At 49.7% G+C, this 27,017-nt stretch overlaps 1 protein-coding gene across 7 annotated transcripts in view; it reads left to right on the forward strand.

Moving 5' to 3' along the window:
* INO80C (INO80 complex subunit C) overlaps nt 1–27,017 on the forward strand; it is a 199,107-nt gene that overhangs the window by 45,204 nt on the left and 126,886 nt on the right. For 3 of the 7 annotated variants that reach the window (XM_085606854.1, XM_085606853.1, XM_085606849.1), the window contains one exon: nt 6,531–6,611. The exons of 1 other annotated variant lie outside the window; for it this stretch is intronic. In XM_085606854.1, coding sequence (XP_085462980.1) covers nt 6,609–6,611 — 3 coding nt within the window. In that variant the 5' untranslated portion in view covers nt 6,531–6,608. Of the gene's footprint in view, nt 1–3,002; nt 3,197–6,516; nt 6,612–27,017 lie in introns of all 7 variants that reach the window. 3 more of the 7 variants (XM_085606851.1, XM_085606852.1, XM_085606850.1) reach the window with 2 other exon arrangements.

The raw sequence follows: 27,017 nt of genomic DNA on the forward strand, positions 1-27,017 counted from the left end.
CTGTTCCGACGGAGAGCCACTCTGCCCCCAACATTCTTAAGAGTTTGTTTTGATCTTGGGAACAGGTGAAAGAGAAATTGTCATCTTGGTCCGTACAATAGGAATTTGTCGGGCCAGGCGACCCAACAGGACCACTTCAGGGCAGTAAGTTATAGCCGAACCAGTCATGACCTCCACCCTCTGCAAGATCATTACCCAGAAGCACATCCTCTGGCATGACCAGAGGATGTGCATCAGTGTCCCCTCCTCACCACAACCCCCCTGGCTTCTCCCAGTTCTCAATTTTCACCAGTATAGGGACATCCGTAGAGAATATTTCTGAGAGCCTCTCTGCCCCTGACACTAGATGCATAGTATTTGTTTGTTCCATTATTTCTCCCCGATGGTCCTGACTATACTGCGCACATGAAAGAAATACATGGCACCAAGAATGATTTAGCTATAGGAGGGACCCAAGAAGTGGAACTAAGACATGCATGCATAAGAGTCTCTTGCACATACACAACATATGCACACATTTCCTGTATAGAGTCCGAGAAGCAGGGCAGTAGCCAGGAATATAGATTTTAGGGGGCATTACCCCCAGTGATGACAAAAACATAAGGGAAGTAAAGAACAGGCTCGTGGGTAAAGTACTTCATTGTCATTGGAAGGAGGAGGTCAGCAGGAATGTATTTTTTTTTTAGTATGGAAATGCTTCTGAAGGTGGTTGAATTTAAGGAACATACAATGCATATTTTACTTTTTTGTTTAATTATGGTTTTATTCTTTCCTGGAGATTTTTATGAAAATGTTTTGCTATGTAAATGTCATTGGTGAAATATCAGTGTCAATATCCACAAAAAGAGGAAGAGGTAGGTATATGTAGAAACACACAACTCTCTGGAAAAATGTAAGGTTTTTTAAAATTGCACTCGCCCACTAGATAGTGGCATGCTTCATCGTAGGGCTGCTACAATATCCCTGCGCAGACCAACGCCTGGGATGGCACAAAGGGTGGGGGGAAACAATACAAACATATGTGTTGGGATCCACTCAGTAAACTACATATAAACAGACAATGATAGTCTAAGTGTAAAACTACCTCAGGAATACCCTTCAAAAATCTTTAATCATGGGTTTTCTAGATAGGATTAAACATTTTGAAATGCAGATGATCTAGGGGATAATTAGGACCCCTTTGTCTCTCCTTACTGCTTCTATGTCGACATGTTTTGGCCACTTTTACCGCCCAGTAAGGGTCGTCTGGCCTTACTCAGTACTAGCGATCCCGTTCTCTTAAGCTCCTTTTCAGGTAAATATCCTGGAATTCAAAGGGATATATTTATTCGAAAAAACCTTTTCCATACAATGACCTTGTTTGTCAATTTTTGTGTAAACACTCTCGAATGTTTGAAGTTTCATGTTAAGTCTCTCAAACTGGAGTGCAAGTGGGAGCATCCCCCTGTTGTCACACTTTCATCAGGGGCTGGATGCCACATTTTCATGCCTCTCACCACTTGAAACACCCAAGAGTGTCTACCCAGAAAGTAACCAGCAAGGTCATTGTATGCAAAAAGTATTTTTCATACAATATTAACTTTGTTTACTGTTACACACACCTTACAATTCCACACCATATAATTAAGCAGCACACAATTCAAAAAAAGACCTAGCATAATGACACTAGCCATAATGCCACTTAGCACATCATAATTCAACTCTACACTCTAATCACAACCACATTAATACACCCCACTTAAAATAAATCTATACCATATAGCAACAATCGACAAACACATTCCACAAATGCCACATAATTCCAGTCAGCAAAATTTCACTCAGCGCCACACAGTTACACGCCACACAATTACATAATACACCATGGGCCAGATGTATGACGGATTTTTGCATGCGCAAACGGGTTTTAGGCCCGTTTGCACATGCAAAAAACCTGTGGGCTTTGTACTAACCCTATGTTGCAAGTCATAAACAATTTGCGACTCGCAAAATAGGCTTTAGCAACTTGGTATTAGGAAGGGGCATTCCCTTCCTAATAGCGACTCCAAAAGCCATGTAAGAATGTTTTGCGACCGCAACACTCGCAGTTTGCCACCTTTCTCAGAAGGGTGGAAAGCACTCGCAAATGGGATGGGGTCCCCGGGGGACCTCTTCCCCTTTGGGAATGCATGCGCTAACGTGTTTTTAAGGGCAGGCAGTTGTCCCACGGACTACTGCCTGCCCTTAAAAAATGAAAAGTTAGATTTTTATTTTTTAAATGCATCCCGTTTTTCTTCCAGGAAAATGGGCTGCATTTAAAAAAACTGCTTTATTTAAAAGCAGTCCCAGACATGGAGGTCTGCTGACCCCAGCAGGCCACCATCCCTGGGGGTGCTAGCCATTTCCAATGGGGTCACAAATTGCGACCGCCTCATTAATATTTGAAGCATGCAATTTGCGACCCCATTGGGAATCGTAAACAGTGAGTCAGACACTGTTGTACATTGGAAATTGCGACTCGCAAATTGCAACTCGCAATTTGGCGCAATTTGCGGGTTCCAATTTCCAATGGTCATTCATCTGGCCCTACATACATTCAATCCACACCACATGATTCCATATCAACAGTACACACAACATAATTAAACTCCACTACTTAACACTCCACAACACAAAATACCATACCACATAATTACTTTCCATAACACACAATCCCAGTCCACATTATTCAATACTCTAAATATCACATAATTACAATCTACAAAATTCCACTGCACACCACATACATCCACTCCACAACACATAAGTAAAAAATATTTACAACCCCAGTAGCTCTAACTCGCGTTTTCTAAATGATCCCTCCACTGCAAACAAAAAAACGTAAGTAAAAAACATTGTCATTTACAACGCCAATAGCTTTAACTCTCACAAATGCGAGACCAATTGCATTGCAAACGCTTGTTACTAACTGCTGCTCATTTTAACCTGGAAAATCGTGTTTTCTTTTCTGTCTCTTACTGCAGTTGGAGGATCTTGTAAATTGAGCTGTCTGACAATCATTGTGAAACAAAAGGCTATCAGTTTGTTTTCTAACACAACATTCTAAAAGCTTGTAAATCAATAGTCCAAACATTTCAAAATATATCAGGAATTAGAAAACAAAGATTTAAATGGGAGCAAAACAAATAAGAACACTTTACTTGGTCATGTGCCAATGGTAAGTATTTGCATAAACTCAACTTCCAAACATTGTTTGTACCCTATATAACTGCATGTCAGTAGGAAATTTGGTGGCAATTTCAAAGGAAAATATGCTGACTGCAAATGGCAGTGTGCTACCACTTCATGCTTTAGTTATAGCTTTATTAAACATGAGTTTTTAAACCTGAACTGAGAAACATTCCTGCCCCCCACATTGATGAAATGCTGTTAATGAACTAAGAGGCAAGTCAGGGGTCATGTGTATCCTATCTGTGGTTAGATTTGTATTGCATATGGAGCAAATGTGTACTCTATTAAATCAAACAAGAAGTTTCGGTACAGCTGACATGCTAAACTCATATTTGATGCTGCTCACAAATGTGATAATAAAGAAAATGGTGACTCTGTGAATTTAAAATATTTGCCCAGGATCACATAATTTGAGACCAGTTTATGGATCAAGACCATTACATTCAGGTCGGGTAGATTATTCAAGTCAATAGACCTGCAGGTCTGGTAACATTATTATGATTTTTCAAGGCCTGGTAGAGCATATTATGTTTCACTGTCTGCCTTCAGTGCCTCAGCAGGAATGCTGTCAGGTCCTACTGCCTTCCCATTTCGCACGTTTGATGGCTTGCTGTATTTCTTTCCTTGTCTACTCCAGTGGACTGGCAAGTCCTTGTCAAATGGCTGTATGTAGGATGGAGAGTGCAGCACAGGGTGGTTCCTCAGTTCTTCAAAGTACTCCACCTATCTTCATTGTTGGCGTCCTTTACCCATGATTGTCTTCCCAAGTTTGTCTTTAACGAGTCTTTCGGGTTTGCTGTATCTGTTGGAAAGTTTTCTTGTTATGTCGTAGAGTTCTTTTTATGTTCCATGGCTTGCTCCTTCCTGTGTTTCTGTGGCAAGACCATCAGCAAACCTTCGCCTGTCTGCTCTTAAGCTTCTTTTGCTTCCTTGTTGGTTTCGGTGTATGCGCCTCTAGCTTTTGCTTTCTCTGCTCTTGTTCGGCTGGTGTTGACTGCAGTGTTCTTTTCCTTTCTTTTTGGGGATTTTGAGGTGATCCTCTGTTGATATCCATTCTTGATGATAGTTTTTTTGACCCAGTACCTTCGGGCTGATTGACATCACTGTTTCTTTGATCTCCTCCCACTGACTTTCTACTGTGTCTCTGTCATCCTTTAGTTCTTGCAGGACTTCAAACATGTTACTGAGGGTGACTGAGTATTCACTCTGTTTCTGTGCAGTTATATCGCTGGGGTTAGTTTGCCGGTTCCATCCATGCTTTCTTCAGCTTTAGCCTGGCCACAACAAGGTGATGGTTTGACGCCACTTCCACCCTTCTCATCTCTCTCACATCCTGCAGGGACCTCTGGACCTTTATGGCAATTCAGACCTGGTCAATCTGATTCTCTGTTGAATTGTCTGGTGATACCCATGTTGCCTTGCATGTTCTTTTGTGTGCAAATACACTACCATCTTTTCCCAGAATTTTCAGGGCTCAGAGATCTGTGAGCCTTTCACCGTTCTTGTTCATGTCGCCATGGCAATGGTTGTCCAGGACTACTTCATACCCAGTGTTGTCGCTTCCAATCAGTAGGTGAGATCTCTCTCAAGACATTTCTCCAGGATGTACTAGAGTCTGTTGTAAAATTGTTATTTTCTCTTTTTTGTGCTGTCATTTTTAGGTGCATAGCACTGGATAACATTCATGTTGATCCTATTTTCCTTTTTGCAGAAGGTCACTGATTATAATGGGACCATGGACTTTCTGTCCAATCAAGGCTCTGTTGGCCTCTGGCGTTCACATCATTGCTACTCCTGAGTGTGTTGAGTGTTCTCTTCCTCATGTCCAGCATCCAGCCTCATTCCTCCTGAAGCCATTGTTTTATCTCCAGACTCTGTCCATCTAGTCTCTCTGATGCCAAGCAGGGAAAAGTTGTATTTTTTAATCTCTGCTTCCACCTGGGCTGTCTTGCCTGCCTCGGGTGTTGTCCTCATGTTCCATGTCCCAATTGTGATGGTCTTAGTCGAAAGCAGGTGAATCAGCTTTGTGGCTTCCAAGGATCTCTGGCTTTCACCACAATGCGTCATAGCTCTCCGTGAAGGAGATTGCTCTCTACCCAAAGCGGGGATATATTTTGGTCTTTGGTTGACGTTTCTTTAGCTAGGATTTTTCTTCATAGTGGGTTAGCTAGCCCCACACATAACCCTCCTCCTTTCACAGCTGAGCTTGGAACTGGCCGTAGCAGAGTTTGTCCCGATGACGCACGCCACATTTAGTACTTGATAGGGTGAAAATGTCAATGACAATCGTTTCAGACTGAACATATTCATTGAACAATATTACAGTTGAGATTTAACCTCGATGTTAATCTGAAACAAACCTTTGTTGCAGTTGAACCTTTTGCATAGCGCTATTTGAAACGTGCCTGGTTGAATTTTTTTCCACTCACACATACTACTGACTTAAGCACTGTGCCGTCATTCTGGCTCACGGTTTACAACACCCTTGACTGTTATGTTGCAGTTGTATGCCATTCATGTTTCCGAGTTATAAATGGCATTGAGTACGTTTTCAGTGATCTATTTTCAGTAATTTTTTGGAGGACATGCGTATGCCAATCTGCTGTGGACTAATATGCCAGAAGATTATGTAATTAATGTTTCACAAATTCATATTTCCCCAGAGGGTAACTGTTTAGTAGACGTCGACAGTTATTGGTTAAAAAAGTAATTAAGAATCCTTAACTTACACAAAAGTTGCCACTCTTTCCAGCATGATACCATGCCGGTACAACTTGTACCTGGTGATATCAGAGCTCTGATATACCTAAAACGCTAACATCTTTTGTGACCTCAGTGCACAGCACCAAATGGGGCAAGCAGATTTTTCTAATTTCTGTAGCATTTTGCTCAATCTATATGTAGAAAGTTTATACATTTCTACATCTCTTTAGCATTCTCTATCGCCTGTCAAATTAAATGAATGTTTGCAATTGTTCCCTTTGATTTATCTAAAATCTTTGTCATTTGAATCTAAATGTCTCTTCCACTGGGACTTTGAATAATTGGGTACTGCTTTATTTAATCAACACAGAATTGTGACCAAAGTGGGAAATATGAGGAGGGTCATGTTCTAATTTAACTGCAAGAAAACTAAATCTGCCTTGCTAAAGGAATGGTCTGTTCTAGTACTCTCTGGACTATATTTCAAAAGGGGAAAAATGTCTGATTCTACTGATATTGCGCTTGTAGGTCCTATTGTCTGTATGCCATCCATTAAACCTATTGTGTATTACAAAGTGGGAAAATATGATTTCAATTCAACAGTTTGTTATACCTAGGCTGCCGATGAAGAATACAAAACCGAACCCTTCTGACGTATCGGAGCACCACAGAGCAAAACCTCAGACATTTTTGTAATGGTAAGTCCCAGCATAGCTTGAAGTCAACTTTCAGGTATACCACTATTTAGTATGCTTTGCCTTCCTATAGAAACCTTGCAGCAACAACTAAAGCAGTCGGTAACGATATATCTGTAAGAAACATAGGTTAGTTATAAATTCCTTACCTTAGAATTACCCCCAGGCGTCAGACTGGATCTGGAGAATTTTTGGTCAGCAGTATCCGCGCGCGTCGAAAGGTGGCGTCTGTCGGCTCCACGTTCGTCGTTGGCGTCGTGGTCGCTGGGATGACGTTGCGGTAGCTTGTTAGACACCGCCCCGCTGACGTCAGTTGTTTTACACAACATTCCATGCCAGAAGCACAGAGCCATGTACGACACTGACTACGGGTGCACGAACAATAGGGCCCTGAAAGGTAGTCCCTTGCCCTAGAAGTCAGTTCGCAGAACAGGGAGGATGGGTGAGGCGCACTGGCATAACGAAAAGTGAGGGGGCCTCCCTGCACTGTACGTAGAGGGGCCCCTTCCGGGCTCAATCAGGATCTCTCCGGCCAGAGTGCAGTGCCGAGGGGGCCCCTTGGAGCTTGGGCCCCCCCCGCACTGCGAGGGCTGCGGGGGCCTGTGAGGCGGTGAGGAATCCATAACTAATCTATGTCTCTTACAGGTATATCGTTACCAAAGGTAAGTAACTTGTTCATCTGAAAGAGACAATTAGTTATGGATTCCTCACCTTAGAATAGATACCCCAGCAATACCAACCTCAGTGGTGGGTCTGCGAACCAAGTTCACACCAGAAAGTCCTGGAGAACAGAACGGCCAAAGAAGCGGTCTCTCCTGACTTGGCTGTCCAGGCAGTAGTGTTTGGTGAACGTGTGCACCCATCCCAAAGCAGTGGTAGCTGCCTTCGCCCTGGTGAAATGGACGCGCAGTCCCATTGGAGGCTTCTTCTTTAACAAAGAATAGCAAGCTATGATGCACAAAACAACCCACTTGGAGATGATCCGCTTGTGCATGGCCCAACCTTTCTTGGCACCCACGTAGCCAGCAAAGAGCTGGTCATCCACTCGGAATTGTTTGATGTGATCCAAATAGAAGGAAAGCGCACGTTTTGGATCCAGACAGTGGAGCCTGTCTTCCTCTTGAAGGATGCGGAGCCCGGAAAGAAGGTGGGCAAAGTGATGGTTTGACCAATGTGGAAAGAAGTAACCACCTTGGGAATAAAGGAAGGTCTAGTTCTGAGGACGACTTTGTCTGTATGAACTGCCAGAAAAGGAGGCTTGGAAGAAAGAGAATGGAGCTCACTCACCCTGCGCGCAGAGGTGATGGGCACCAGAAAGGCAGTTTTCAAAGTCAGAAGCCTGAGAGGACAGTTATGCAGTGGCTCAAAGGGAGCACACATGAGATACATAAGAACCAAGTTCAAGTCCCAGTCCCACTGAGGCATTACGCAGGGAACAGGAGGAAAGAGATGACTAATACCCTTAAGGAAACGATTTACAACAGGGGACTTGAAAAGAGAAGGCTGATCAGGAAGCCTAAGAAAGGCTTAAATGGCTGAGAGATAGCCCTTAAGAGTGCCCAGAGCAGAGCCCTGCTGGGCCAAAGTAAGAAGGAACAAGTGAACCTCATAAAGAGGGGTGGAAAGGGGATCCGCAGCCTTTGCTGTGCACCATGCCACAAATTTGTTCCATCTACAGGCGTATACTGTCTTAGTGGAGGGACGCCTGGCTGCCAAGATAACATCACAGACTTCGGGAGGAAGGTTGAAAGCTGTCAACTTTTGCCGCTCAATCTCCACGCAAGGAGCTGGAGGCTGGACAGGTTCGGGTGGAGGACTGTCCCCTGCTGCTGCGACAGAAGATCCTCCCGAAGAGGCAGTCGGATCGGAGGATCAATGGCCATGTGTAACTGCTCGGGATACCAGACTCTTCGTGCCCAATCCGGAGCCACAAGAATGACTTGGGTCCAGTCACGCTTGATCTTCTTCAGCACTCTGGGCAGAAGTGGTATAGGCGGAAAGGCATATAGAAGACCGCAACTCCACATACGAAAAAAAGCGCCGCCTAGCAAGTGCCGCCTTGGAAATTCCAATGTGCAGAACTGCTGACATTGCGCGTTCTCTTCGGTGGCGAATAGATCTAACCAAGGCTTTCCCCACTGCTGAAAGAGACTTTGCGCCACCTCCGAGTGAAGACACCATTCGTAATCCATCATGCACTTGCGGCTGAGTTCGTCTGCCCTGGCGTTCAGGGAACCTGCCAGGTGTTGAACCACCAGGGAAATGCCCTGATGTTCCAGCCATGTCCAGAGACAGAGAGCCTCTTGACTTAGGGTCCACGACCCCACCCGCCCTGTTTGTTGCAGTACCACATGGCGGTGGTGTTGTCTGTGAACACCTGCAGCACTCTTCCCTGGACAGAGGGAAGGAATGCTTTGAGTGCAAGACGGATCGCCCGAAGCTCCAGAAGGTTGATGCGGAGCCCGTACTCCGCCGGAGACTAGAGGCCTCTGATCTCCGCCTCTCCCATGTGGCCGCTCCATCCCAGCAGTGATGCATCTGTCACCACTGTGAAGTCTGGTTGGAGAAGGGAGAGGGATCTGCCGCTGACCCAATCTGGGTTTGGTAGCCACCACTGCAATTGACGTGCAGTGCCCTCCGAGATCTGGATGCAATCGGGTAGATTCCCCTGATGCTGTTCCCACTGGAACTTCAGGTCCCGCTGCAGAGCCTGCATATGCCACCTGGCAGGATCCACCAACAGGATGCAGCCTGCATGAGGCCCAGCAGACTCAGGGCTGAAAGATTGGAATCATATCCCAAATATCCCAGACTCGCTGTTGGGAGGATAAACCCGAAACTGTGTTGTGTCCAGAACTGCTCCGATGAAGAGGAGCTTCTGAGAGGGAGTCAGGTGTGACTTTGGCACATTGACCGAGAACCCCAGCGAATGCAGGTGGTCAGCCGTAGTCTGGAGATGGGAGACGACAGCCTGGGGCGAGCCCGCCTTCAACAGCCAGTCGGCGAGATGGGGGAAGACTGGAACACCTGATCTGCGCAGATGATCTCCGACCACCGCCATCACTTTCGTGAAAACCCGAGGGGTGCTAGTAAGGCCAAAGGGGAGCACAGTAAACAAAGTGCTTGTGGCTTACCGTGAACCGCAGGTAACGCCGGTTGGACGGGGATGTGAAAATAAGCGTCCTGCAAGTCCAACGCTACCATACAGTGTCCAGGGTCGAGGGGAGACGTGACCTGAGCTAGCGTCAACTTTTTGAACTTCTCCTTCCAGAGGAAGCGGTTGACGTTCCTGAGATGCAAGATAAGAGGCAGGCCTTTGTCCTTCTTGGGCACCAGAAAGTAGTGGGAATAGCAACCACGACCTACTTCTGGGACAGGAACTCGCTTGATGGCACCCTTGGCCAAGAGTGCAGAAACTTCCTATTGGAGAAGGGCCAGATGATTCTCCGACATGCGATGGTACTGAGGTGGCATGGAAGGAGGGGTAGTCTTGAAGGGGAGGGAGTAGCCCCTTCGGACTATCTGCAAAACCCACCTGTCTTACATGATGGTGCGCTAGTGGGAGAGGTGATTGTGAATCCTGCCGTCCACTGGCAATTGGTGGCCCTGAAAGGTCAGACTAAGAGGGTTTGGAGGCTGCTGCAGAGGGGGCTGTGGTGGACTTGCCCGCCCACTGACCCCAGAACCATGGCGGTTGTTCCCACATCCCCGGCCTTGCAAGGGCTGAACAGCTTGCGTTGGCCTGTGGCTCTGGGTGGAATGTGGCGGGGCACCCCTTCTGTAGCCAGAAAGGGGCGAAAAGCAGACTGCACAGGGCGAGCGGTGGAGAGGCTCAAGGACCTGGCCGTAGCCTGAGAGTACCTAAAGCGCTCCAGCGCGTTGTCCGCTTTGTCACCGTATAGGCTATCAAAGGGAATGTTCAGAAGACCGGATTGGACATCCCCTGAAAAACCCGTCGACCTCAACCAGGTGTAGCGTCGAAGGGCTACCTACATGGAAATCGTCCTGCCTAGTGAAGCGGCAGTATCCAGCCCACAGCGGATGGTAAACTTCGCTGCGTCTCTCCCTTCGGCAGCTGCACGGCAGAGTACCGCCCGGGCCTCCTCTGGGCACTGAGGCGCAACCGTATCCCACACGGAGTGGGTGTAATGGCCCAACAGACATGCGGTGTTTACGGACCGCAGTCCCAAGCTGGAGGAAGAAAACATCTTCTTCCCAAGATGGTCCGGTTTTTTTGATTCCCTATCAGGTGGTGCGTTACAGAATGCGCTTTTGGAGGTGGAGGCCCAAGCTCCCAGGGGTGGGGTGTTGGGGGAGTAGAGTGGGGTCGCCCGGTGCTGGGCGGTGGCGTCAGGCAATCAACCTATCCACAGGAGCCCCTGTGTTGGGCCTGGACTAGGTGCCCAAAAGGATGTCTGATAGGGCTTCATTAAATGGCAGCAGGGGCTCTGAAGAACCTGCTGCCAGTTGAAGCACCTCTTTCAGGAGGTTAGTCCTGACTGCCACCGTAGGTAGCTCGAGGCTGAGAGCCTCGGCCTCCGTATGCAACACCACTACGTAAGACGCTCCCTCCTCCGTAGCCACGGTAGGAGAAGACAACATGCCACGGTCTGGCGAGGTATCCAGACCACTGGCTTCCCCCATTTCCTCTCGCCAGTCTGTTTCATAGCCCAAATGGTCAGTTAAAGAGGGTCTCCAGACCCCACCCAGTCCTCCTCACCCTTCTCTGGCTGCCAATCTTGTCTAAAAAAAAAAAACCAGGGTAGAACAAGGGCACAAAAGTACCCGTCGGCGCTGGATCTGGTGTCGGTCGATGCTGGTCCGGCTCGGTGTCTACATCGGGATGGAGGCCGGGGTCGACGCAGGCTGGGGACACAGCCGGCGTCGGCTGCAGACGTGGTGACGGTGGAAATCAGGGCCAGGGGAGGTGTAATTAGGTCGACAGGCGTCGATCAGGATCCAGGCCTGGATCCAAGGGGATCCTGCGGTGCCGGAGCCACCGGCGTGATGGGCCCAGGGCCCCCAGCCGAGTCCGTGGGGCCTGAAGGCACGCCAGCGGAGTCGGGCTGCCCAAAGATCGCATGCATCGCTTTGTAAAATTGGCAACGCTGGGCAGGGGGTCGCTCCAGGTCCCGGGAGGGAGACCCGGAGTCGACCCATCGTGCGGAGGGGTACCACCCACATCCCTCTTCGCGTCGGCCGAGGGACGCGGAGAAGTCGAAGAGCGACGATGCTTCTTCGACTTCTTCTTGTGCTTCAACTTACCTGACTCCGAGTGCGAAGACTTGGAAAGAAGAATGATGGGGACTTGAACCGGTCCCTCAACCTCCCACGTGACCGGGACCTTGAATGGCGCAGAGCCGACTGCCGGGCCTCGAGAAGCTTTCGGGACTGCTCCCGCAAAGATTTCAGATTCATGGTCCGGCAGTTGGAGCACGACTTTGGGTCGTGGTCGCGCTCCAAACAGAACAGGCACACACGGTGCGGGTCCGTCACCGACTTCAGTCGGCTACAGGAACCGCAAGCCTTGAACCCGGGCATCCCTGATCTGCACCAGGAGTTGAAGACTCAAACGGTGACGACAAAAGTCGCCAAAAAGTCAGTCAATAAGTGACTGGAATTACGGTTCTCTCCGGATCTGCGCTGGCTGGCGCATAAAAAGAAAGAACTGACGTCCGCACAGGATGGCGGCGTCTATGTAGCTACCGCGACGTCATCCAAGCGGCCACAATGGCAACGATTAACGCGGAGCTGACCGACGACACCTTTCTATGTGCAGGGGTACTGCTGACGAAAAATTCCCTGGATCCAGTATGACGCCTGGGGGTAATTCTATGGTAAGGAATCTATAACTGTTTCTTTCAGATGTTCCTTTCTCTCAGGCATGTAACAATTTCTCCATTTTCGTTCAGCTTGTCGAAGTTCCAATTTAGCAAGCTTTAAAGTCTCTGAAAACCATTTGCAGGCTTCATGGCATTGAGATTTTTTCTATTTCTTGTAAGGGGGTATGCGTATCACTGGCAGATGTCAACCAGAATGTTGTGCTTCCTCAAATTCTTCTAAGTTCTCAAAAGTGGTGGGCAGATGAAGTGCTAAGGTATCACAGAATGACTCGATATTTATTCTGTTCCAATTCCTAGAAAGGGAGCTTAGTCGAGCGGGACGTTTGTACCAATAGGAATCCTTAAGTGAAAATCTAAGTGATGGTCTGACCATGTGCAGGTCCGAAATGATTGAATTAGATGACCAAACTTGGTCTAATATGTGACCTTTCTCATGTGTACCCTCATTCACATTGTTATTTACTGCAGTTTCCAGACCTGAATGCCTGGCTGTTGCATGCTGATCGTAAGATTAAGGAATCAAATGCATTCTTGTAAACATTACGCAGGTGTGGTATGAATTAAGACAATTTTGAAGCCCTTGCTTGGATTTATAAGGTTAAATTAGTTTCCATATTCTGGTGTAAAGTTCTGCAATTGGCACAATCTGAAAGAGACAATTAGTTAGGGTTTCTTCACCTTAGAATTACCCCCAGGCGTCAGACTGGATCCAGAAAATCTTTTCCTCAGCAGTACCTCTGCGCGTTGATAGGTGGTGTCAGACGACTCTGCGTTCGTCATTGGCGTTGTGGTCTCCGGAATGATGATGCGGTATCTACTTAGACGCCGCCCTCGTGCACTGATGTCAGTTCTATCTTTTTCTGCACCAGCTAGTTCAGATCTGGAGAGAGCGGTACCTCGAGTCACTTTTTGACTCGGTTTTTGTGACTTTTGTCAACACCTTTTTTGAGTCGATCGACTCCTGGTGCACTGAGGGTTGTCACGTCGGACCAGCTTCAAGGCTTGCGACTCCTGTCGCAATTTGATGTTGGTCACAGACCTGCACCTCGTGTGCCTTTGGTGCTTGGAGCGCGACTATGACCCTAAGTCATGTGGGTCCGAAAGCTTCTTGAGGCCCGGCAGTCTGCTCCGCGCCGTTCGAGAGGGAGGTCGCGGGACCGGTCACGGAGCCACCACCACCACTCGTCATCGAAGTCTTCGGGTAAGTTGGAGCACAAGCAGAAGCATAGTCGCTCTTCGCGTTCTCCCCATCTGTCGGCCAATTCGACGCGGGCAGCGGAAGGTAGTCGTCCCGCTTCACCCGTTGAGCCTGTTGAGTCTACTCTGGCCTTCCCTCCCTTTCCGGTACCACCTTCACAACTTTTACGATGCCTTACATTCCATCTTCGGGCAGCCGGACTTCGCCGGCGTGCCCTCGGGCCCCGCGGACTCGGTTGGGGACTCTAGGCCTTCGATGCCTTCGGCTCCGGCCCGCAGGGCCCCCAAGGATTCAGGCCTGGATCCCGATCGGTGCTGGTCGGCCTTGTGACACCTTCTCCGGTGCCCAATCCAGTGACTACACCGCTGCCACCTCCGACGCTGGTTGTGTCCCCATCCGGCGTCTGCCCCGGCCTCCCCCTCAATGAGGACATGAAGCCGGACCGACATCGTCCGAAATCGGGACTGGCGCAGGCCGGTACTTTTGTACCCCTGTTCTCCCCTGATGTTTCCTACCGCCCTGAGTGGCTACCAGGAGATGGTGAAGAGTAATGGGAGGGGTCTGTGGACCCTCTTGCAGACTAGTTAGAGGAACCGGACTAAAGAGAGGAGCTGGGTGATGCCGGTGGTCTGGACACCTCCCCAGACCTTGGCATGCTTTCTCCCCCTACCGTGGCTACGGAGAAGGGTGCATCTTCCATGGTGTTGCGTAGAGCGGCCGTGGCCTTAAACCGTGAGCTTCCTACGGTGGCGGTCAGGACTAACCTCCTGACGGAGGCGCTTCAGCCTGTAGTGGCCTCTTCAGAGCTGCTGCTGCCGTTCAATTAGGCCCTCACGGACATCCTATTGGGCACTTGGTCCAAGCCTAACACAGGGGCTCCTGTGGATAGGATGATTGCCCGATGCCACCGCCCGGCCCCGGGCGACCCCATTTTCCTCTCTCACCATCCCACCCCTGAGAGCTTGGTAGTCCAAGCCTCCACTTCCAAGGGCGCATTCCCTAACGCACCACCTGATAGGGAATCCAAGAAGCTGGACCACCTTGGGAAGAATATGATTTCTTCCTCCAGCTTGGGACTGCGGTCGGTGAACCCAGCATTTCTCTTGGGCCGTTACTCCCACTTGTTGTGGGACATGGTTGCACAGGTGCTGCCACTGTGCCCGGAGGAGGCCCTGGCTGTGCTCTCTCGTGCCATTGCCGAAGGGAGAGATGCAGTGAAGTTTGCCATCCCATGTGGGCTGGACACCGCCGACTCACTAGGCAGGACGATTTCCAAGTTGGTAGACCTTAGACACTACGCATGGTTGACGTCTACTGGCTTTTTGGGTGATGTCCAAGCTACGCTTTTGGTCATGCCCTTTGATGGCCGTCACTTGTTTGGCGACAAGGCGGACAACACGCTTGAGCGTTTTAAGGACTCTGGGGCTATGGCCAGGTCCTTGGGCCTCACATCCACCTCTCGCCCAGCGCAGTCTGCCTTTCGCCCCTTTCGTAGCTATGGAAGTGGTGCCCCACCACGTTCCGCCCAGGGCCACAGGCCTGCGCGAGCTGTCCAGCCTATGTGCACCCAGGGACGTGGGACAGACCATTGTGGGTCAGGGGGCGGGCCAGTCCACCAGCGCTCCCTCTGCAGCAGCCTCCAAGCCCTCCTAGTCAGACCTTTCAGGGCCACCTTTTGTCAGTGGGCGGCAGGATTCACCATCACCTCCCCCACTGGCACACCATCACGTTGAACAGGTGGGTTTTGCAGATAGTCCGAAAGGGCTACTCCCTCCCCTTCGAGACTTCCCCCTCCATTGATGCCACCTCAGAATCATTGCATGTCAGGGGATCACTTGGCCCTTCTCTAACAGGAAGTTATGGCTCTCTTGGCCGAAAGAGTTATCGAGCGTGTTCCTGCCCCATAAGTAGGTCGTTGTTGTTATTCCCACTACTTTCTAGTACCCAAGAAGGACAAGGGCCTGCGTCCTATCTTGGATCTCCGAAACGTCAGTCGCTTCCTCTGGAAGGAGAAGTTCAAAATGCTGACCCTTGCTCAGGTCGTGTCTGCTCTCGACCCTGGAGACTATATGGTAGCCTTGGACTTGCAGGACACCTATTTTCAAATCCCCGTCCTGCCGGCCCATCGGGGTTACCTACAGTTCACAGTAGGCCACGAGCACTTTCAGTTTACTGTGCTCACCTTTGGCCTTGCCAGCACCCCTCGGGTGTTCACGAAAGTGATGGCGGTGGTTGCAGATCATCCGCGCAGATCAGGGGTTCCAGTCTTCCCCTATGTCGACGACTGGCTGTTGAAGGTGGGCTCACGCCAGGCTGTCGTTTCCCACCTCCAGACTACGGCCGACCTCCTGCATTTGCTGGGGTTCACCATCAATGTGCCGAAGTCACACCTGATTCCCTCTCAGAAGTTCCTTCTCATCGGAGCAGTTCTGGACACAGCGCAGTTTCTGGCTTATTCTCCCGAGCATCGAGTCCGGGATATTGGGCTATGATTCCGATCTTTCAGCCTCTATCCCGGGTTTCGGTCGGAATGGCCCTGAGGCTGCTGGGCCTCATGGCCTCCTGCATCCTGCTGGTGGACTATGCCAGGTGGCATATGCGGGCTCTGCAGTGGGACCTGAAGTTCCAGTGGGCACAGCATCAGGGGGATCTTTCCCATTGTGTCCAGATCTTGGAGGGCACTGCACACCAATTGCAGTGGTGGCTAACAAAACTGGATTGGGTCAACGGCAGATCCCTCTCCCTTCCCCAAGCATGGGATACGAGAAAGTGCAGGTTTTGCAACTGCAAAAAGCTTTATCGCACTAGTTGTATTTCGGGAATTGGAAAGGTATTTCTGATTTACATAGCAACTCTTGCAACTCGTGAATTAAAAATAAGATGCAGTGTGAAAGCAACTTCTCCTCATATTTGCAATCCGGAATGCAATGTATCCATGTTTGTGACCATAGTTGTATTGTAATTGTATTTATATAGCTCTTACTATCCCTAACAAGGCGTTGAAGTGCTTTTTCGGTGAGTAGCATGCCACTGCGGAACCCATAAAGATTAGTGGTGAATTAGTATATTGAAATATGAAAGTAATTTAAGTGGTGGATATATTAACATTAGTCCTATGTCAACTAGAGGACATGCTTGGTGTGGCCCTCCAGGTCTCCGAACCAGGCTCCGCGCCTCGGCCTCAGCGAGCACTCTGGATTATCATATGTGTTGGGCCACAAAAAGTTAGAATACCAGACATCACTACATGTGGGTAACTCAGGACAGGGGTTCACATCAGAATATCACCCAGGTGAACATTAATTGTCCCAACTGGCAATCACTCTTGAGGTATCACTGTAGTTTCCATCCAAGTCCACAGCAATCCATGAAAGCAGTATATTACAACTATGGTTATCTAAGGGGGCTGAGTTTGCCTGGCTTCAAGATGGCCGCAACCTGAGTAAGCTCCCGTGACCGATCCGATAATGCTGCATGAATGTGAATAACCCCTAGCAATCTACAGTGCTAATTGCAAGACTTTGCAGGAGCTAACATCCCGGTGCCGAATCCCGCCATCGCCTAGCCAATCACTCCATTTTTTACTGAGTTATACCGAAGATTGCGACTGGCAGGGGCAGGGCCTACCACGCATGGTGAGATGCCGTCCTCCGGCACGGATTTAACTGCAGAGTGCCCCGGGTGTCTGTGGCTGCCAGGACTCTTAGTAGTGTAAGACGGCGCGGAGACTGCTCTGCCCGCATTACTGGCGTGTGAACGGTATCTCTGACCCAGTGCCGGCTGAGACCTACCTATGCTCATTGGAGCCCTGAGTGCCTTCACCAGCTACGGAGCATGGCGGTTGCTGTGGTGTGTGCGTGCTGTGGTCCTGGCTGCCCCAGGCGACTGCTTTGCAGCTGCAGGTTGATCCCCTGCGGCCCCGGGGATATTGAAGTGAATGGTACCGGTCTGGGGGGGGGCTAGGCGGGAGCAGTGCCACCCCTTGCAGAGAGGGGACAAGGACCGCTGAAGGCATTTTATACCAGCCCGAGGTGAGATGCACATGGTGTTGAGGCTGCGCATAAGGCTGTAGGCCACACTAGGTAGCATTGAGGTCAGCGCAAGACACTTAGCATAACTAGCTTAAACTACCCAGCAACATGACACAGAAGCTGTTTGGTGCATTTTGGGAAGGCAGTGCACATTATTATATGCATAATGGGGAAACCAGACAAGCTACAGGCAAGGCTGAAGTTCGAACAGCGCAAGTCCACCAGGGCCAGAGTTGAAGAAACAGAATGGCCGGCGACGGAGCAGGGGGAAATGAGCGCTGAAGAACAGATGCTTACCTTCGGCAACGATATAGCTGTAAGAGACATAGATCAGTTATGGATTCCTCACCTTAGAATGACCCCCAGGCGTCAGACTGGATCTGGAGAACCCTGCGCGTCAGTACGTGGCGTCGGCCGACTTTGTGTTAGTCGTTGGCCTCGTGGTCACTGGAATGACGTTGCAGTATCTACTTAGATACCACCCCTGCGTGCTGACGTCAGTTCTTTACACGACATTCCACACCAGAAGTGCAGAGCCATGCAAGACACTGACCACTGGTGCACAAAACTAGGGCCCTGCAGGGAAGTCCCTTACCCTAGAAGTCAGTTCGCAGAATAGGGAGGATGGGTGGGGAGGTGAGGAATCCATAACTAATCTATGTTTCTTACAGATATATCGTTACTGAAGGTAAGTAACTTGTTCATCTGAAAGAAACAATTAGTTATGGATTCCTCACCTTAGAATAGATACCCCAGCGATACCAACCCCAGTGGTAGGTCTGCAAACCAAGTTCACACCAGAAAGTCCTGGAGCACCGAACAGCCGAAGAAGCCCTTCCTTCGGACATGGCTGTCCAGGCAGTAGTGTTTGGTAAACGTGTGCATCGAAGACCACATAGCTGCCTGGCAGATGTCATGACGCCACGTCCCAAAGCAGTAGTGGCTGCCTTTGCCCTGGTGGAATGGGCATGCAAACCCACTGGAGGTTCCTTTTTTGCTAAGGAGTAACAGATTTTGATTCACAGAACGACCCATCGATAGATGGTTAGTTTCTGCAAGGCCCAACCTTTCTTGGCGCCCACATAGCCAACAAAGAGATGGTTATCCACCCGGAATTGCTTTGTGCGGTCCAGATAGAAGGAAAGCGCACGTTTTGGATCCAGACGGTGGAGCCTCTCCTCCTCTTTAGAAGGATGCTGGGGTGGGAAGAAGGTGGGCAAAGTGATAGTCTGTCCTATGTGGAAAGAGGTAACCACTTAGAGAAGGAAAGAAGGTCTTGTGCGAAGGACAACTTTCTCTAGATGAACAGCCAGGAAAGGAGATTTTAAAGAAAGAGCCTGCAGCTCACTCACCCTTTGACCAGAGGTGATGGCAACCAGAAAGGCAGTTTTAAGTGTCAGAAGTCTGAGAGGACAGTTATGTAGAAGCTCGAAGGGAGCGCACATAAGATAGGTCAGAACCAATTTCAAGTCCCACTGAGGCATTGCGAAAGGAATTGGAGGATACAAGTGAGTAATGCTCTTCAGGAAGCGATGTACAATAGGAGACTTGAAAAGAGAAGGCTGGCCAGGAAGCCGAAGAAAGGCTGAAATGGCCGAAGATAGCCTTTCAGAGTGCCCAGAGCAGAGCCCTGCTAGGCCCAAGAAGGAATGAAGAGGTGAACCTCTGATAAAGGGGCAGCAAGGGGATCCACAGCCTTTGCTGCGCACCATGCCACAAATTTGTTCCATCTACAGGTGTATACCATTTCGGTGGAGGGATGCCTGGCTGCCAAGATAACGTTACAGACTACGGGAGGAAGGTCGAAAAGCTGTCAACTGTTGCCGCTCATTCTCCACGCTAGGAGGTGGAGGCTGGATAGGTTCTGCTGCTGCGACAAAAGATCCTCACGAAGAGGCAGTCTGATCGGAGGATCGATGGCCATGTGCAAGACCTCGAAATCCAAGACTCTTCGCTCCCAGTCCAGAGCCACAAGAATGACTTGGGTCCGCTCGTGCTTTTATCTTCTTAAGCACTCTGGTTAAAGGTGGTAAAGGCAGAAAGGCGTATAAAAGACTGCAACGCCACTTGCGACGAAAAGCGTTGGTGAGCGAGTGCCGCCTTGGAAATTCCAACGCGCAGAACTGCTGACATTGCACGTTCTATTCAGTGGCGAATGGATCTAACCAAGGCTCTCCCACCGCTGAAAGACTTTGAACCACCTCGGAGTGATGACGCCATTCGTAATCCACCATGCACCGGCGGATGAGTTTGTCCACCCTGGCGTTCAGAGAACCTGCCAAGTGTTGAACCACCAGGGACATGCCCGATGTTCCAAGCACTTCCAGAGATGAAGTGCCTCCTGACATGGGGTCCACGACCCCACCCCGCCCTGTTTGTTGCAGTACCACATGGCGGTGGTGTCCGTGAACACCTGCACTACTCACCCTTTGACTGAAGGAAGGAATGCCTTTTAGTGCAAGACGGATCGCCAGAAGATCCAGAAGGTTGATGTGGAGCCCGGACACTGTCGGAGAACAGAGGCCTCTGATCTCCGCCTCTCCCATGTGGCCGCCCCACCCCAGAAGTGATTAATCTGTCATCACTGTGTACTCCGGTTAGGGAAGGGAGAGGGCTCTGCCATTGACCCAATCCTGGTTCGTTCGCCACCACTGCAATTTGTGTGCAGTGCCCTCCGAGATCTGGACACAATCGGAAAGATTACCCTGATGCTGTTCACACTGGAACTGCAGAGCCCGCATATGCCACCTGGCATAGCCCACGAGCATGATGAAAGCGGCCATGGGGCCCAGTAGCCTCAGGGTCATTCTGACCGAAACCTGGTATAGAGGCTGAAAGATCGGAATCATAGCCTGAATATCCCGGACTCGCTGCTCGGGAGGATAAGCCCGAAACTGCGCTGTGTCCAGAACCACTCCGATGAAAAGGAGCAATTGAGAGGGAATCCGGTGTGAGATTGGCAAGTTGATGGTGAACCCCAGCGAAAGTAGGAGTAGGGTGACGACCGCCTGGGGCGAACCCGCCTTGAACAGCCAATCGTCGAGATGGGGGAAGACTGGAACCCCTAATCTGCGCAGATGAGCTGCGGCCACCGCCACCACCTTCGTGAACACCCGACGGGCGCTGGTAAGGCCAAAGGGGAGCACAGTAAACTGAGAGTGCTTGTCACCTACCGTGAACCGCAGGTAACGCCGATGGGCCAACAGGACGGGGATGTGAAAATAGGTGTCTTGCTAGTCCAACGCTATCATCCAGTCTCCAAGGTCCTGAGCCAGCGTCAACATTTTGAACTTCTCCTTCCGGAGGAAGCAGTTGATGTTCCTGAGATCCAAGATAGGACGCAGGCCCTTGTCCTTCTTGGGCACCTGAAAGCAGTGGGTATAAGAACCACAACCTACTTCTGGGGCTGGAACTTGCTTGATGGCACCCTTGGCCAAGAGAGCCGTAACTTCCTTTTGGAGAAGGGCCAAGTAATCCTCCATCGTGCGATGAAATTGAGGTGGCATGGATGGAGGGTTGGTCTCGAAGGGGAGGAAGTAGCCCCTTCGTTCTATCTGCAAAACCCACCTGTCCGACATGATGGTGAGCCAGTGGGGGAGGTGATGGTGAATCCTGCCGACCACTGGCTAAAGCTGGCCCTGAAAGGTTGGACTAGAAGGGCTTAGAGGCTGCTGCAGAAGGGGCGCTGGTTGACTGGGCCACCTGCTGGCCCACAGACGGTGGGTCACACATCCCCGGCCGCACAGGGGCTGGACAGCTTGCGCAGGCCTGTTGCTCCGGACGGAACGTGGTGGGGGACCCCTTCCATAGCTGCGCAAGGGGTGAAAAGCAGAGGTGAGAGGTGGAAGGGAGGGCCAAGGACTTGGCCGTAGCCCTGGTATCCTTAAATGCTTGAGCGCCTTCTCCGCTTTGTCGCTAAACAAACGACACCCATGAAAGGGCATGTCCATAAGTGTAGCTTGGACATCACCCGAAAAGCCAGTGGACCTCAGCCAGGTGTTGTGTCATAGGGCTACTGACTTTGAAATGGTCCGGCCTAGCGAGTGCCCACACCGAATGGCTAACTTCGCTGCATCTCTCCCTTCGGCCACTGTACGGAAGAGCACGGCCTGGGCCTCCTCCGGGCACTGAGGCAGCACCTGCACGACCGTGTCTCTCACAGAATGGGAGTAACGGCCCAAGAGACATGCGGTGTTCACCGACCGCAGTCCTAAGCTGGAGGAAGAAAACCTCTTCTTCCCAAGATGGTCCAAGTTCTTGGATTCTCTATCAGGTGGTGCGGTAGAGAATGCTCCCTTGGAAGTGGAGGCTTGGACCACCAAGCTCTCAGGGGTGGGGTGTTGGGAGATGAAAATGAGGTGGCCTGGGCTGTGGCGTTGGGCAATCATCCTATCCACAGGAGCCCCTGTGTGGTGCTTGGACCCAGTGCCCATGAGGTCCTTATTGAATGGCAGCAGGGGCTCTGAAGAGGCTGCTGCCGGTTGAAGCACCTCGGTCAGGAGATTAATCCTAACTGCCACTGTAGGAAGCTCGAGGCTTAGGGCCTCAGTCGCCCTACCCAACACCACTGCTTATGATGCACCCTCCTCCATAGCCACAGTAGAGGGGCGAACGCATTCCAAGGTCTGGAGAAGTGTCCAGACCACTGGCCTCACCCAACTCCTCTCTCCAGTCCCGTTCTTCCAACTGTTAAGTAAGTAATAACATTTATTGTATAGTTAATTAAAACCATAACAAATAGGCATAAAATCTTTAAAATAAAACAATATGAATCACTTCATCATCTAAGACTCAATAAGTGCTGTAATCACATTATTCCAATCTTTAAATAACCTATACAGTACCCTTATTAAAATACCAATTGCCTCGTTCTAAACCAGTCCAACAGATCAGCTCCATCAGTCAGATTTGCATAATCTCATTAACACTAAAATACATGTACTATATAATGTAATCCTAAAACAGTCAGCTGTATGTACACCAGGCTAGATTATAATTTATTTGGCTCATAGCCTTTACTGTAGGGCTGATGTGGCAATTCTATCGAAAGGACGAGCTGTGTGTAGCCTCCAAAACTTGCCTTACTTAGAGCTGCCAATACTTCATTTGCGTGCCATGCCTCCCAGGATTCCGTCTAAGAAGGATTAAACCTGGCCCCATCCATCCTAAATGTCCACTGTCTCCCAGGTTAGCTCGTACATACACATCTACAAAGCGACTTGGATAAACATGGACGTTACTCAGGAGGCACTGCTCTTGCCCTAGTATTCAACAGTAATTTGTTTAAAATATTCACAAAATTAGCACATCTCCCCAGCCCACCAGGAGAATTGCAGCTAAAGCAAAAGTCAGATGCCTGTGCACAAGAGCAAACACCCTCTGCCAGAAAAATAGGTTTTAGCAGGAGTCTCCTTTGTTGATCTAAGGCCAGGCAACAGCATAACAAATGAAACCATGATTCCTGATAATTGTTGCAGGGCCTACACTCAAAGTCACCCCCCTCCACCTGCTCAACGTGGGTTAAAATCTCTTATTGGTAACGCAAGCACTCTCATATATAGGATTTGAGATCCGAGAAGTAGTTTTGTTGCTTCCCAACACGATAAGAATCCGCCAGGGGCTGAGCCCATCCTTGACTCTCAACAGCCCGTATATCCTGTTCCCAGTAGGACTCCTTCATTTGCTTATTAATGGCTGTCTTTCATGCCCGATAAGGAATTGCACCGACCCCCAAAGCAGACTCCTCGATCTTGAGTAACAGAATCGCATCTTTAAGTTGGCTGGACCAAGGATTACCCAATTTTTCATAGATCGGTGGCAAATAATTTTTTTAAGGAATGCTACACTTGTTATAATATTTTAGCAAAGAAGCCTTACAATCTATTGATTGAGTTATTAACCCCATCTCAAGTCTTAGCCTGGAGCTTCGGACATGTCGCGGTTGATAGAATATTTCTTTATTTGCTCTAATGTGGCATAGCTCTAAAGCTTCGTCCAACGCTCCTGGATAGGCAAGATGCCCGTACTGCAAAGCTGGGAGTAAGGTTGCCGTTATAACTCTTTAAATAGGTGAAGCAGAAGCGCTACTCAATAGATGAGTCAGCTGGCCAATTCTGTAGGTAATGGCTGCCCACTTACTTCTTAATATCTGGAACTAGGGCTGCTGCAGAACCAGATTCAATAAACCACACGCCCAGATATTTATAATACCTTGCAGTGATGATGGTCTGACCTCCAAACTGCCAGGTTTCCAACTTCTTCCTACCGTAACTCCCGAATATCAGGACTTTAGTTTTGTACTGATTAACCAACAAATGGTTCACCTTGTTATACCTTCCCAAAGCGTTTAAAGCGCTTTGCAACCCTGACTTGGTATGATCCATGACCACAGTATCATCGGCGTATTGGAGTATTTGTAATCAAACTGAACTTAGATTAGGGGGACCAAGCTACAGCCCTCCAGGGCCTTCCCTAGATCTGCTGTGTACAAATTAAACAACATTGGTGCCAGCACGCAACCCTGTTTTAACCCTCGGGTCGTTTTTACTTTCTGAGTTAGTGTTGTTGCACTCGTTTTTACTCGAGCCCATGTCTCTATATATAGTGATATGATGGCTCTTAACAAGTTCGTTGGTATACCCCAGCCTGCAAGCTTTCTCCATAAAATGGCCCTATCTACTCTATCAAACGCAGCACTATAATCTATAAAGCAGCACAGGAGAGGTGGTCTGTTTTTCTGTATAGCATTATGCCCAAGGACAGAGAGAGCTTCTATATTGTCTACCGTGGAAGCCCCAGCCCTGAACCCTGTTTGAAAAAATGGCAATAGTCCCTCCTCTGCCACCCAAGATTCTAATTGTTATAGTAAAATTTGGGCGTAGACTTTTGCCTCAATATCCAATAAGGCAACCAATATATAGTTTGCGGCTGTGGTTCGATCTCTGCTCTTATATATAGGGCATAAAATTGATCCTCTCCAACCGTCCGGTATATTAGCGCTTAAAAAACAGTAGTTATAAAGTGCTGACAACACTACTGCCCAAACTTCATGCGTCTCCTTGAAAAGGCCAGCTGGAAACCCATTCGGGTACGGGGCTCCATTGGCTTTCAGCTTTACTTATACTTTTGCCACCTTTCACCTATCTGTTAGTTGGTACTCAGCTCCCTGGGTTTCTTCCTCGAGCTGGCCCGATCTTTCCTCCACAACCAGTCCGGTTCTTCCAACTGGTCTGCCAGAGGGTCCACAGATCCTCTCACCCTCCTCTGGTAGCCACTCGGAGCTATGGGGAACACCAGGGGAGAACAAGGGTACAAAAGTATCTGGCGGCGCCTGTCCCAACGTTGGGTGACTTCAGTCCAGCTTCGTGTCCACATCGAGGGGGAGGTTGGGGTCGACGTTGGCTGGGGACACAACTGGCGTCGGAGGGGCAGAGGTGTCGCCAATGGATTTGGTGCCGGAGGAGGTGTCACGAGGTAGACCGGCGCTGATCCGTATCCAGGCTTGGATCCCTGGAGGTCCTGCGGCACCGAAGCTGCCGGCTTCGAAGGCCTAGAGCCCCCAGCTGAGTCCGCGGAGCCCAAAAACGCGCCGGAGGAGTCAGGCTGCCCGAACATTGAATGGAGGGCTCCGTAAAAGCTGCGAAGTTGGGCAGGGTCGCTCCGGGTCCCAGAAAGGGAGGAAGGCTCTGAGTCGACCCAACAGGCTCCACGGGCGGAGCCGGACAACTACCTGCCGCATCCCGCGTCGCGTTGTCCTACGGATGGGAAGAACGCGAGAGTGACTGTGCTTCTTCGCCTTCTTTTTCTGCTTCGACTTACCTGAAGACGAAGACTTCGAGGAATGGTGCAGAGCGGAACCTCGAGCAGCGCGGAGCTGACTGCCGGGCCTCCAGAAGGTTTCGGGACCGCTCCCGCAAAGACTTCGGAGCCATGGCCCGGCGGTCGGAGCACGACTTCGGGTCCTGGTCGCGCTCTACGCACCAAAGGCACACAAGATGTGGGTCCATCACCGACATCTGCTTGTGGCAGGAGCCACAAGGCTTGAAGCCGGTTCGACAAGATGATTTCCCTGTGCACCAGGAGTCGTAACGACTCAAAAAGACGTCGACAAGGGTGCAAAAATAGAGCCAAAAAGTGACTCAAGGTACCGCTCTCTCCGGATCGGTGTTGGCTGGCGCGCAAAAAGATAGAACTGACGTCAGCATTCAGGGGCGGCGTCTTAAGTAGGTACCACAATGTCATACCGGCGACCACGACGCCAACGACGAACGCGAAGACGACCAACGCCACCTACTGACGCGCAGGGGTACTGCTGCAGAACAAATTCTCCGGATTCAGTCTGACGCCTGGGGGTAATTCTAAGGTGAGGAATCCATAACTAAATTGTCTCTTTCAGATCTGAGAGGCAATTTGCAGGAAATACTCTCCACAATGCAGCAAAGTCTTACCAGCATAGATAGTAAAATTGACTCCCTTATGTATCGCATGTAGGAAAGAATGGACATATACGCTGAGCGAATTGATATGGTGGAAAAGCTAGTATCCGTAGCTGAGGACATAAAAATTGAGACCACAAAAACGCAGAATCGAATGGAAACGGCGATGATGACAATGCAAAATAAGACAGAGGATTTAAAAGCGCAATCAAGGCGCAATAATATACGCATAGAGGCGAATATTGGGAACATGGAGCAATTCATTGAGCAGCTACTTATAACTTTGTTTAACCGAGACACTTTGTCGTCTGTTTTCATAGTAGAACGAGCGCATTGCTCGCTGGCCCCTCAACCGCCCCTGGTGCTCCCCCGTCCAATAATTGCCCGGCTCCTTAACTATAGAGACAGGGACGTAGTGCTGAGACGGGCGAGGAAGCTCAGAACACTTCACTATGAGGGCTCTGAACTATCTATCCGGAGATCACATTACAGGTGCAAGAGGCACGGAAACAATATCCACCAGTGAAAGGTAAACTGAGAGAGCTCAACATAGAATATGCCATGCTTTACCCCGTGCGACTTTCCACCGATCCGAATAGATTTCTCCAGACGCTAAAGTCGCGCTCAACTCCAAGAAGAACAGACAGGACTCCACTCTGAACAATAATGAGCCCGTAGTGATTTAGACCAACAGGACTAATGCACTGCCCTTTGTATTGATTTATTCATCGTTTATGTGCGCTAGGATATAGTAGCTGGCTGTGGTGGTAAGGATGAAGATATGACTCCGCTTTTATTCCTAAATGCACTCTCCGAATTGTGTAATTGATGTATGGACATTTGTATTTTGTGGAATGTGGGATTGAAGGATTAGTACCTATATCGTAACATTTGCAGTATTA

The sequence above is a fragment of the Triturus cristatus genome, chromosome 5_2, assembly GCF_964204655.1.
Source record: "Triturus cristatus chromosome 5_2, aTriCri1.1, whole genome shotgun sequence".
NCBI classification, from domain to species: Eukaryota; Metazoa; Chordata; class Amphibia; order Caudata; family Salamandridae; genus Triturus; species Triturus cristatus.